Source organism: Montipora capricornis, chromosome 14, assembly GCF_036669925.1.
Source record: "Montipora capricornis isolate CH-2021 chromosome 14, ASM3666992v2, whole genome shotgun sequence".
In the NCBI taxonomy this organism is placed as follows: domain Eukaryota; kingdom Metazoa; phylum Cnidaria; class Anthozoa; order Scleractinia; family Acroporidae; genus Montipora; species Montipora capricornis.
This window is the reverse complement of record NC_090896.1, coordinates 25,253,093-25,265,682: the sequence shown is the minus strand read 5'-3', so window position 1 is coordinate 25,265,682 and position 12,590 is coordinate 25,253,093. Positions and strand designations below refer to the sequence as shown.

Here is a 12,590-nt window from a genome sequence, read left to right as displayed (position 1 = left end):
TCCACTCTCGGCTACTCTCATCGACTCTCAAGAGCTTTCATCGAATTTAAACCTGCTCAAGTTTTTCATGAGAGTTGGCGAGAGCTTTGTCTCGTTTCGCTGCGCACGAGAGTTTGAGCAAGAGTTTTGCCGTTAGCAATTACTATGGTTACTTTTTCCCAGCTGGCTCTGATAAAAAAGTTGAGAGTGTGCGAGAGTTTTATCTCGTTTGGCCTCGCACGAGAGTTTGAGCGAGAGTTTTGCGGTAAGCAATTACTTTTTTTTTCCAGCGGGCTCAGACAAAAAAAGGCAAAAAAAATATGACTCGTGGACCAAGAGCAACGCCAAGTTTTCTCCAAAGACTGTCACAATAGGGAAATGACAACCAAAATACATAAGCATTAGAAATAAACATGCATAAGCTTACGCACAAACTTCATTTTGCCATCTGGCTAGCTGAATATACCGGCTGGCTAGTCGCCATATTTACGTCAGAAAGGGTTTTCTCAGGGTCTCTCTTTTTTACAAGTGAAACTCTGGAGAAACTCCAGTCAACTCTGGTTCTCGTTTGGCCAACTCTCGATCACTCTCAGGAGTTTCAACTCTTGTCAACTCTCGCTCTCGTTTGGCCAGGGCTTAAAGATGATTAGGAGCAGTTGACAGATTTCCTAATACAGACATTCCTTTCATTAGTGGGACACAGTACTTGTGTCCCATTCTGTATCAACAACTTACTGCTATAGCCGCACTAAACTTTCCATTGCAAATATCCCATTCAACTCACAGATTATCCATGAAGGAAAAACAAAAGAAATGTGTTAATAATATGCGGTAGAATATTAGTATATCTCATGCATTATTAAAAACTGGATCACTGGAAAATGCAATTCGACAGTTTTGATTTGCTAAGCCATCATGGGTTATGAGCCATTATACCATGATCCACAAACACGGCAAGCATACGCGTGATTTTTTGGGCCTTTTTATTTTTATTGTAGTCTAGTTTTCGATATTTTGGGGGCGTTTTTAATAAAACAATTATTCCACCCGCGCTTGTTGGATATGAAACGATTATAGCCAACTTGGCGCTACGCACCTTGTTGGCTATCTATCATCTCATATCCAACGCGCGCTCATGGAATAATTATTATTGTTAAATATCCTACATAGGCCACTTCTCAAAAACACCATAGTACTCTTTGCTTGCCCTCCAAAATTTGCATACGTATTGTTTCCAGTTTCTCTTGAGACGTTTTCTTAAAATGAGATTCGCAAGCAAACTTTGGTGAATGATAGAAGTATAAATCTTCAGTTGTCTCTTACTCAGCTTAGCAAAATTCTAGCATTGTTCAATGTGGTTTCGAATTTCTTCGCACTCTTCAGAGCCGAAATATTAAGGAAATCTGTTGCAAAAGAAAATAAAGAAAAAAATTGTAGGGCAAACACAGAGTATTATGGTATTTTTGAAAGTGGCCAATGTACTTAAATTTACTTCAACTTTCCATTAAATTTTCATTTAGAATTTTGCACCAAAAATAATGCTTGGACAACACTGAATAAGTACACCACAATGTTGACGACAGAGCTGCATCACATCTTGAAACTTTCTATGTGATGCAACACTGCCACTCATATAAATGCAAATATCCTGCCCGTATTGTGTCTGCCTTTAATCACTTAACAGATTTACTATAGTAAAATTAATCCACTAAATATAGATCTAAACTCAAAAAATTCTGGTCTTCTAAACCATAAATAAAAACCTGTGATAGTTCATAATAATATTACTTTTAAGTAATATTATGATTTAGTTACTAAAATAACTAAATCATTAAATTGTACATAAGAAAATTAAAACTCCAGCACAAACTCAATTGAAAGTACATGTAGTTCCAATTCCTTCAACTACAAGACAACAGAACAAAGCTGTGATACATGAATACGCCATTTCTGAGTTCATGTCTGCCTCCATTTCAAAGTGAGTTTTGCGATGGTAATTAGTTCTACTTTTAAGGACGGTGCCTACTATTGTTATTTTTGCGCATGCATATGTTCTGTGCATCTCCAGATACTCGGATTTCCCATCGCCGATGCTTACTAATACAGGGATATTTTTGCTCGGTTTAAAAGTATCCGGAGAAAGTAGATCTTAGTAAGTAGTCTTCATATCCAAAATGAAAATTGGGCGTAACCATGTATTTTTGAGAGATAATTAAGCTTCAATTTAAGCAAGAACGTCATACCTTGCTTTGTATTTTAAAGCTTTTTACAAATTAATATTATTCGTGAATTATCTTTGAAAAATGCGTGGTTACCCCCAATTTTCTTTTTGGGTTTCATTATAACACTTGTTAAGATCTACATTTCCTGCAAAATCACTCATCGGGGCAAAAATATCTTTAATTAGTAGGCACCGTCCTTAATACATATGAATGAAACTAATTTCCATCGGAAAAACTTTGCACTTACACTGGCTTTAAAGAGGAGGCAGACATGAACTCAGAAATGGCCTATTTGAGTCAACGTAATACCATTGAACTAACAACCTATTGCAGCTGTATAATAACTTTGTGATATCTGGTCTTTATTCAGTTCTTCTTTATTATGTCTGTTGACAAATTTGACTTAGCATGCTGACTCTCATCCTGTACTTCCTGACTGATGACAGGTTTGTTTGACATCCAAGTCAAATACATATTCCAACACAAAGAAACCAATTGGACAAAATTAGCTCTATGCTGGACAGGAATCAAAGTAAAGTTTACAGTCTGCACTATGGGCCAAACCTTGTAGGCAGTGCTCATAGTCTTGATGTATCGTTCTTGCAACAACTGCTTTATTTCAAGAGGATTTTTGCCAGCAAGAGTTCCAGACAGGGTGTAAAAGAAGAACACAATAAAAGGTCCATAAATTGTCTGGTCTATAATCAGTTTCTTGACAATCTGCACCTTGGATGTTGGAGGTAAAAAGCGTTCCAGTGTAAGGAGCCATGTCCTTTGAATAGGTCCAACAATGACACCCATTATACACATACGTAACGTTCTCCTACCATCATGGAATGAAGCCTTTTTTTCAACCAGTTGTTGGGTCAAGATATCACTTGCAGTGAACATCACAGCTGTTTTTTAAGATGCAAAGCAAAACAGAACAATTAATACTAAAGTTGTTTGGTGATCTCCTTTGGTGAATAAAGGCACAAGGTGACTGATAACTCAATGACTGTATTAACCAAAAGAAAATGTTACATTATACATTCTATCTTACAGGAAACTGCACTGACAGTACTGTGGGTGCAATAAGAACAAACTGTTATGCAATATAACATGTACACTATAATAACCTAATATTTTATGAGAGACAAACAGTTTTTCACCCAGCACAGAGCAGAAAATGTACTTGGTACTTCCAGTTTAGCATCTTCAATGGGTACGGTGTACATCACAAAGAGCAAAGTCAGGTGACAGCTAACAACATATTTTACTGGTTAAAAAATATGGTATCGACCACATCAAACTGGAGCAAATGAAACTCAGTGTAGAGTGACATCACAGTGAGTCATTACAGTCAAGACCGGAAAGAAAGACAGGAATGAATATTCCCATAACACGCATATGAGGCTCTCTGATGCATGTCTACCCTCTTCAATTAAAATAGAGACCTTAAGCAGGGACCACGACAATGACTATGAGAATTCAACATGACAATGAGGTTTACTGAGCAAAAACAAGTGCATGCCCCGTATGTGTGTTTTATGTTTTGATGCATTACTTTGCCATTCTTGTCCTGACTAGAAATGACCAAGTATGAGGTTGTGTGGAGGATGTGAGCACCTGACAACAAATTCTCAATTTTCTCTCTAAATATCCACACGGTTCTCCCAAATTTTATTTCTGGAATGTGGACACACAATTTCCATGCTGAGCAACTTGAAGTAATTGCAAAATTATTACAATAACAGGAAATAATATTTTAAGACAACATTCTCGCAGCCGTCATCATCATCCTTTGACGTCCAAACCGGCCTAAACCAGCTAGACTTGGACTAGACTTGGGAACCCCTGGGAGTTAATGGGTTAAGGTCTCTAATTTTTAGTGTGACAGACTGCTGCATACATCAAAATTCAAAAATTGCCATTGCTAGCCTGTATTTTCTGTATCAGTGGCGAGACCACAACGAGTTTTGCCAACGTACCTTAGTCAAAGACATTAAAGGGGTTAGGTCACACAATTTTAGGCAATTTCAGCACTGATAGAATGGTCATAGAATTAACTAAACAGGCCTTCTGATATTACGTGATGGTGCGATTTCGTACAGTCGACCTTAAATCTCATCCGATCGCACAATTCAAGAAAAATCACATAATTCACAAAACAACGCACAAAATTCATAAAATAAAACATAAATCAACAAGTTTCTTAGGAGTTCCTGCATAAATACGCCATTTTTAAGATGATTTACCTTGGAAAACGGCTAAAAATCCTTTGTTACCTTCGATTTCGTAAACATTCAAAGTTCAAGGCGTTATTTTGCATGTCGGGGGCCTGGTACGAATCCCATTCTTAAAGAGTCGCCGATTGGTGTAACACAAACACGCCCTTTGTTCAGCTTAGCAAATCTGTTCAGAAATATAATACTGCCCACAAAAATGTCGATCAAGATTCATAATAATTATTACTGTTCTTTTGTGTTCAAAATGTCTTTAGGGCAGTAAAAACATGTTTTTTTTTTATCCTGAAAGCTTGAAAAACAAGCTTAAAATTGCTCAGAAAAAAAATCGCATAATTTACATTATTTATCGCATAATTGGCTTTTCTAATCCAATAACCTGCGCATCATAACACCCTATCAGAAGGCCTGACTAAAATATCAAAATAACTGTTCACAACTATAGAAGAACTCTAACAAAACACAGGGAAGCCAAGAAGGCACATGGAATGACAAAACTGGAGAGGATTGAAATGGATTGAATTTGGGTAAATTTGAAAAACGTCGGCCTACTTTTTTTCAAATTTATATCAGTCTATATCAAAATGTCATTTACAAAGCTGGAAAATCATTCTCAGTTGTTATGTGGCCGTGATTTTGCAAATGAAAGACTCTTGCTATGCCACTTTGATGTTTAGAGCTCATAATTAACAAAATTAAACAAAATTACCTAAAATAGCGTGACCTAGGCCCTTTAGATTGGGACTGATTGAACCTTTCACTTTTCACTGTATGAAACTGTTATATAATTTTCCTTGCATGTATTTTACTACATAAGGGTGATTACAAGTATTTCTTCAGCATTTTCAATTGGCTATGAAAAACATATAGTGTGTACAAAAATTTGGGACAATGGTCCCTTTTGCAAAGATCTGGACTGGCTATGCGGGTGAGATGCTTCAGAAAGATAATATAACATAAACAATGTTACAAAAGCATATGACATTGTAAGTTTGTTTACATCAAATAAAGGTAAGAACATGGTGAGGCGAGGTTCCCCGCCTGGCTCAATTTGCTTGCCATTTTTTACCCGCCACGTTCCTTTTCACACCATAACACGGTTAAAATAACTCAAACTGCAGAGCCTGGGGCTACTTCACTACCTGAGAGTGTCAAGTTTCTTGTTTGTTTTAGGGAGCAGGGCTTGCTTCTCCGGGTACTCCGGTTTTTCACCTTTCCTCAAACACCAACAATATTATGTTATTGATAATATGATATGAGTTACTTTGATTTGATTTCTGTGTCCCCAATTAGTGCCTCTGCACTTTAAAAAGACTTGACCCTAAATAAAGCATAGTTAAAGGTTAGGGTTAGGGTTAGGATTATAAGTTCATACCATATTATTTAAATTATAAACAGGTAATAATCTGTGCATTGTTTTGTTAATGTCTCTGGTTTAAGCTGGTAAATGGAATTCAGCTTACTTTTTTGCGATCACATTTATAAACGGTCAGCTGAACACAATAGGGCCATTTATACGGGAGAAAATAAGACTTCTCAAAAGAGAAAAAACATCTCTTAAGAATTCTCTTCCTTCTTAAAATGACGGCACGCTTTTGTTTCTTGCTACAGCGCGCCATCTTGGATCTTTACCAAAGTTATTGCTTTTAACGGCGTTGCTAAAGGCAACTTCGTATGTAAATGAGGTTGTATCAAAAATAAGAAGCGAACCTCACGCGAACCATTTATACGAGATTTCGCGTCTTATGTAGGACGCGAACGTATAAATGGTACAGTTCGCGTCCTATTTAAGACGCGTCTTAGCTAAGACGCGTCTTATTTTCTCCCGTATAAATGGCCCTAATGTTACGTGGCAAATATGTTAATGATTGTTGAAAATCTCGAACATGAGGTTTTAAAATATTTATAAGACGAGTATTCTTTAAACGTGATAATGCATTTTCAAGCTGTAATTAGTGTAAAGTCATGCATTAAACATCATATTTGTCACTTGTCTAATCTCATTTTTACTGCTTTATTTAATTGCTATCTCTCTTTACTCAGATTTACAAAAGCTATAAAAGGCTTAAAGGGGTACCAAACAAGTTTCAATGACCATATTCTGTTGCGAAGTAAGGGCAGGTTTAGCTTTAATAATTTCATACAGAATTGAAATAAAAGTATCGAGAGATGCAACGATTTGCTTGAGGAAAAAATCAATGATACGATCGCTTAAAATTCGCACCTGAAGTTAGCAATTGAGTTCTCCAAGGCTTCGTCGACAAGCATCTTTGATATGCTGACCAAATTTTCGATATGGGATTAGATCTAACCATTTCGCGCGCGTTTACAATACCGGTTTGTTGCGGAGGGGCTGGGAACTACGTAAAGTTACAGGCGCGGAAATAGGGCAATATTTTTTTGCCAAACTTGTCGTGAAACACCTCAGTTGATCCACGTCCTACCACTCAAAAGTGATTGTTGCAACTTGGAAAAAAACTTGTACAAAAGTGGAATCCCGTTCTACTTTTTTACGCAAACCTTATGCGCGTTTTGCCATCTCTTATGAAACTTGTCACGCAACATTTTGTCAAACAACTTATCGGTGAAGCACGCAGCTGGTCGGTCGACAAACGGTCAACACTAATTTCCATCCCTGAAACTGACATTGGACATTTCGTAATACTTACACGACGCAATATCCCATGTTAATATTGACAAGCTTACCGCTCTAATAAAAATGAAAACAGGCAGAATTACAGCTTTAGCTCAACAAGAAATAGCGTTTCTAAGCTATGCCCCGCTGATCTACAGTATTCAGGTCTAAAAACCCCGTTGAAGACGGTTAACTTTCAATTGTTTTGCTGGGTACTACTAGTACTTTCAATACTCTAAAAAAATTCGATTTTCCGGGGGGTTGTCTCGTCTAGTGGATATCGGAAACTGCAAGGTGAAGCCATCGATCCGGGTTTAACTCTATTGTGAATCTTCTCAGCTGGTTTAAAATCTTTGTTTCGTTGAAGTAGATTTGAAGTCTAAAGTAGACTGTACGTCGTATACGTTGAATAATAAGGGAAATGTCAGTTTGAGGGGTGGAAAGTAGTGATCCAAAACATGGGGGACACTGTCAAAAGTCCACCATTCCTGAAAAAAAAAAACGTTACGGGGGACGTCGAAGTTGCACTGGAGAAAAAAATTGTCAGGCTTATCCATGACTTTGGAACTCAACAAGCCGCCTAATAAAGCAATGGAGGAGCTAGGAGAAAAATGTACATTGAAAAATTTACTTCATACTCCAAAAGTAAACAAAAGAGCATCACGCTTTTTGCTGCAAAGCGGTCATTTTGTCTGCGGCATATTGGCCCAATTTATACTAGAGACGGATAATCCGTCTGGACGAATTATCCGTCTGGTCGTTTAATCCGTCCAGTATAAATACGGGACGAACTGCAAAGCACAGTATTAGTTCGTCTTATAGTTCGTCCCGTTTATACTAGACGGATTATGCATCTTTGTTCTGTTGCCTTTGTTCAGGTACTTCGTTTATACGAACACATTTTGTATACTACTGCTAAGAGACCGCTGGCTTTCTGTAACGAGGTGTTCATTCCGGCATCTAAGTTCGTCTGTCGGTCTTAGTTCGTCTGCCAAGACGAACTAAACAGATAGTTCGTCTTGACGGATAATCCGTCTGTTGCCCGTATTTATACACGGACGGATTATTAGACGAACTAAAAAATTCTTGCCCAAGTTCGTCCAGATGGATTATCCGTCTCTAGTATAAATTGGGCCATTGTAAAACAGACTGGATTGGATTTGTGAAACATTGATTTCGTAAAACATGGATTTGTAAAAGGTGGGTTTGTAAAATATGGATTTGTAAAAAGTCGATTTGTAAAACATGGATTTGTAAAACACGGATTTTTCGAAACATGATAGCATTGCTCGACTGTTGATTTGTTTATTTCTTTGTCTGTTCCATTTTAATTTTAATTAAGTTGTTTTATTTTATTTTCATTTTATTTATCGCTTGACATTTAGTACTGAAAACACTCACTTACGGCTAGTAAGCATTTTCGGCATTCTCTGGTGTTCCAAAAAAATCCCGCGTGATTATATTTAACTCAACAAATCACTCGGCTCGTTTTATATTTCTTAATGATGCTAATAATGCACAGGAGCTGGTCCAAATCGATTTCCAACGTTTTACGGGATAGGTCATTTTACTAGTCTAGGAAAACCATGGAACAAACAAAAGTGTACGTGACAAACAAACGACCAGGCTGCCAAAAGGCCGGAATACTGACTACAGTCGAACCTCTCTAATACGGACACCGAAAGGACAGAGCAAAGTGTTCGTATTAGAGAGGTGTCCGTTGTATAGAGGTCATGAATATTACGTCACTTCAAAGGCTCCATTGATGGTATTAAGTGTTCTTTAAATCAAAACTGGCCCAAACAAGTCTTTGAGGTGCATAATGGACAGCACAAATCGTTACAATACAAGCTGTACAATTCCAAAAACATATGGCAAACTATAATACAGTTTACGAGCAGTAACATAACAGAACAGTAACAAGTGTAGCGAACACTAACATACAGTAGAGTATTTAATGAAAGTTCTTTGTTATTGAGTCATTTTGCGTTAAAGAAGTCTGTGATGTTCTTCTGAACAGCATTCGTTAGTCGTTTTTTGACATACAACGACTGAGCTTTTGAAATAATCTTGCATAACTCATCAGCCAAATTTGATTCAATGACGGGAAGGAAAGAGGGAGAAAAAGGAAAGCAGCAACTGGAGAGTCTTCAAATAATAAGAAATCTTGATGATAAATGGCAATGACATGTCGATATATAATTTTTACTGATTGAAAACAAATGATACTGTTATCGTATGAACAATGAAACAATTGATTACACTTAATGATATGTAACGACAAACAGGAAATCGTATTGAATAAGAAATGTCATCATTGGAGTGTCCGTAATAAAGAGTTTAAGTTTTTATGAATTTGCTCTCTGGGGCCGAAATTTCGTGTCCGTTGTCCGTATTATAGAGATTATTTTTACAAAGAATGTATGGGCATTTTCTCGGACCAAGTGAACTGTCCGTATTAGAGAGGTGTCCGTATTAGAGAGGTGTCCGTAAGGAGAGGTTCGACTGTAGTTCACACTCTTGAGTGCATTATGGGTTATCAGGGCAACATGGTGGGAAATTCAAAGGTTTGTGTGGAAATTCAAAGCAAGATAAACTGTGCATGACTACTACTACTTTATAGACTTTCACCTTCTGATAAACTTTTTCAGGGCCGTTTGAGGCATCCACAGAACAGTTTCGGCGGTGTGTCTGTTCTCTCGAGAAGCGATCACTAGGGTATTTTGGTTTCGTTTTTGATAGTTTTTTGTTCATCTCGAGTGTAGGTTCGTGACGAACGTTTGTAGTTTCTGAGAACTGTTTACTGTTTATGCTGAGTTTTGAATCGATGATAGAGAGAGTTTTGGCGATTTAAACCCGGTCTGGGCTACTGGATTTACGCCTTTTTCTCAAAAAGATTTCGAATTATTGTAAAACGTTTGGTTCCAGTTACTCGGTTCCAGTTACTCCAACACTGAAATCAAGACTATAGAATTATAAAATTAAAACTTTGGACTGGACTATCGAACAAGCAATTACGGAATTTTAGATTTTTGAGCAGTGACGGAAATGGAGTACAGATGTTGTCTTCTTGTCTTCGCCACGGCAGATTTAAACCGTTTACAAGGAACAAGTATTTTTGTCTTCGCCAGGGCAGATTTAAACAGTTTTCAAGGAAATAAACCAAGATTACGGAACCGGACTTCGAAAACAGCCGGGATGATAAGTCGTTCAACTGTGATTTGTAATACGTTTTTCGGATTATTTAGAACTGATCCTTTCATTTTTGGATGAACGGAATTAAGGAAGCAAATAAACCTGTTGGATTTGAAAATCGTGATAACCCCCAATAAGGCTTCACTATTTTCATTTTCAATTTAGTAATAATAATAATAATAAGAAGAAGAAGAAGAAGAAGAAGAAGAAGAAGAAGAAGAAGAAGAAGAAGAAGAAGAAAGGAAAAAATGCTGAAGAAAAAATGATGTTGGAGACCTCTACTTCGATATTAAACATGGTAAGCGGTCAAGAAGGAAATTTCAATGATCGTGAGCTTGACACAAGAACCAAACACGGACCAAGTAGCGGGGAATTTAAGAAGATCAACAAAGTCATTTCTGAACTGCTAAAACAAAACTCAGTTTTACCACTTGAAAACCCTTTTGAGTACCTTTGGTTAATACACTGTGTAGTTTATGCTGTAGTCGTTGCTTTCTTGGTTCAACGAGGATGGAAGAAGACCAAAGAATCGCGATCAACAACAAGAAAAAAGGCGGGGGAAAGGTAGCGAGAGTTGCATGAAGATCAAGTAAAGGATCGTAGGAAAAAGATCTCTATTGCCTAAGCAGAGTTGGAGCGACTCAAGGATAATAAGAAGATTACTAAGACGGGAAAAAAGAATAGGAAATTGTCGTTGGAAGAGTGTAAGCGGATCTCTGCTGAAAGCTTGGTGAGTTACATTGAAAAGAAGAAACCAGAGCTTAGAAAGTCAGGAAAAAGAAGGTCGAAGAAGCAAGAAGTGTAAACAGTCAATTTAAAACGGATCCAGGAAAAGTGTATCCAAGTTTCAACAAGTTAGTAGAGAGTGATAAGACCAATGAATAGCCAAAGTTCAAGAACAGTGTGGGCAATGAGGAGAATAGCAGGTCATTATTTGAGAACATTGGTCAAGCTTGTGCTTACTGGCAAGAGCTTTGGACGAAGGAAGGAACTGGAGACGAAAAGGAGGAGTGGCTCAACGACATTCGATCTGCCATTAATGGCCGAGTAAGTCAATACAACGAAACGGAGTGGGTGTTGGAGACCAGCCAAGCAGTAGGCGAGCTCAAGAAAAAGAAAAACTGGAGTGCTCCCGGGCCAGATAAAATCCCAACTTTTGTTGGGAAAATGTGAATGTCGTTCATGACGGTGTGGTAAAAGCCTTTAGATCTATAGGCACGCGCACTGATGCAATCCATTATGGTTTGCAGAAGGAAAGACGACCTTGATACCAAAGCCGGGAGTTTTCTCCAGTGAAAACCAGCGCCCAATTACATGCTTGAACACAATCTATAAATGGTTCACATCGTGCCTACTGCAACCGATGGATCAACACCTGCGGGGTTATGGCCTAATGGAGGAGCAACAAAGGGGTGCCAAGTCTGGCTGCAGTGGTACTGTAGATAATCTCCTAATTGATCAAATGGTTACTAAAGATTGCCATCGAAACAAGAGAAATCTGAGTATGGCATGGGTGGATGTAAAAAAAGCCTATGACAGTGTCGATCATGGATGGTTGGTGGAGATGATGCATATGCACAAGGTTCCCAGATGGTTATGTAAAGCAATACACAACTTGTGTATGTGCTGGAATACGAGGATAGTGGCTAAAACAGCTCAAGGCTTTGAGAAGTCATGCTCGATTCGCTTTAATAGAGGGCTACCCCAGGGTGATAGTCTTTGTCCACGGTTGTTTACGTTGTGTATTAACCCAGTTGCGTGGAAGCTCAAAGCGACAGAGGGATATCGCCTTTCTAAGCCCATTAACACACTTGTTGTATATCGATAATTTGAAAGTATTTGCAGCTTCTGAGAGTAAACTTGGCAGTGTCCTAAAGTCAATAAGATCAGTGATGAGTGATATTGGATTGGAATGGAATTCCAAGAAGTGTGCTGTCATCCATCACGTTAAAAGAGGAGAATGTCTGAATAGCGAAGGAATGAAGCTAGATGATCATCCCTTAATGATGGCGAGGAGTACAAGTTTCTAGGGGTACTGGAGAGCCTTATGCAAGAAGAACAATTGGCTTTAGACATTGCATTCAAGTCTTATCTACAAAGACTGGCAGCAATATGGTCAAGTCCATTGTCAGATTATAGTAAAGTCATAGCATCAAATAAATAAGCCTTTCCTGTGATGGGATATCTGATGTGGACTTTAAAGTGGCCGATAAATGCTTTGAAGAGCATTGACAGACATGTGCGGCAAATCATTGTTGATAGTGGTGGGAAGCATCCTGCTGGTTCCACGGCTCTGCTGTATTTGTTAAAGGACAAAGGAGGAAGAGGTCTGCG

The 12,590-nt window shown here is 38.1% G+C and overlaps 1 protein-coding gene across 1 annotated transcript; it reads right to left on the bottom strand.

Annotated features, from left to right (window-relative positions):
* Nucleotides 1-1,628: 1,628 nt before the first annotated feature.
* Nucleotides 1,629-6,775, bottom strand: LOC138032981 (protein Mpv17-like). The gene is made up of 2 exons (XM_068880706.1): nucleotides 6,651-6,775; nucleotides 1,629-3,097 (listed from the first exon to the last, which is right to left on the bottom strand). Exons 1-2 carry the CDS (start codon nucleotides 6,739-6,741, stop codon nucleotides 2,568-2,570), a joined length of 621 nt encoding a protein of 206 aa, XP_068736807.1. The 5' UTR covers nucleotides 6,742-6,775; the 3' UTR covers nucleotides 1,629-2,567.
* Nucleotides 6,776-12,590: the final 5,815 nt, after the last annotated feature.

What these genes read in the sequence shown, in the direction of transcription:
- LOC138032981 (XM_068880706.1), bottom strand. Translation starts at nt 6,741, where the DNA reads ATGGTTAGATCTAATCCCATATCGAAAATTTGGTCAGCATATCAAAGA. An exon ending in AACTCAATTGCTAACTTCAG is followed by an intron (nt 3,098 to 6,650) that starts GTGCGAATTTTA and finishes CTTAAAAAACAG; the next exon opens with CTGTGATGTTCACTGCAAGT.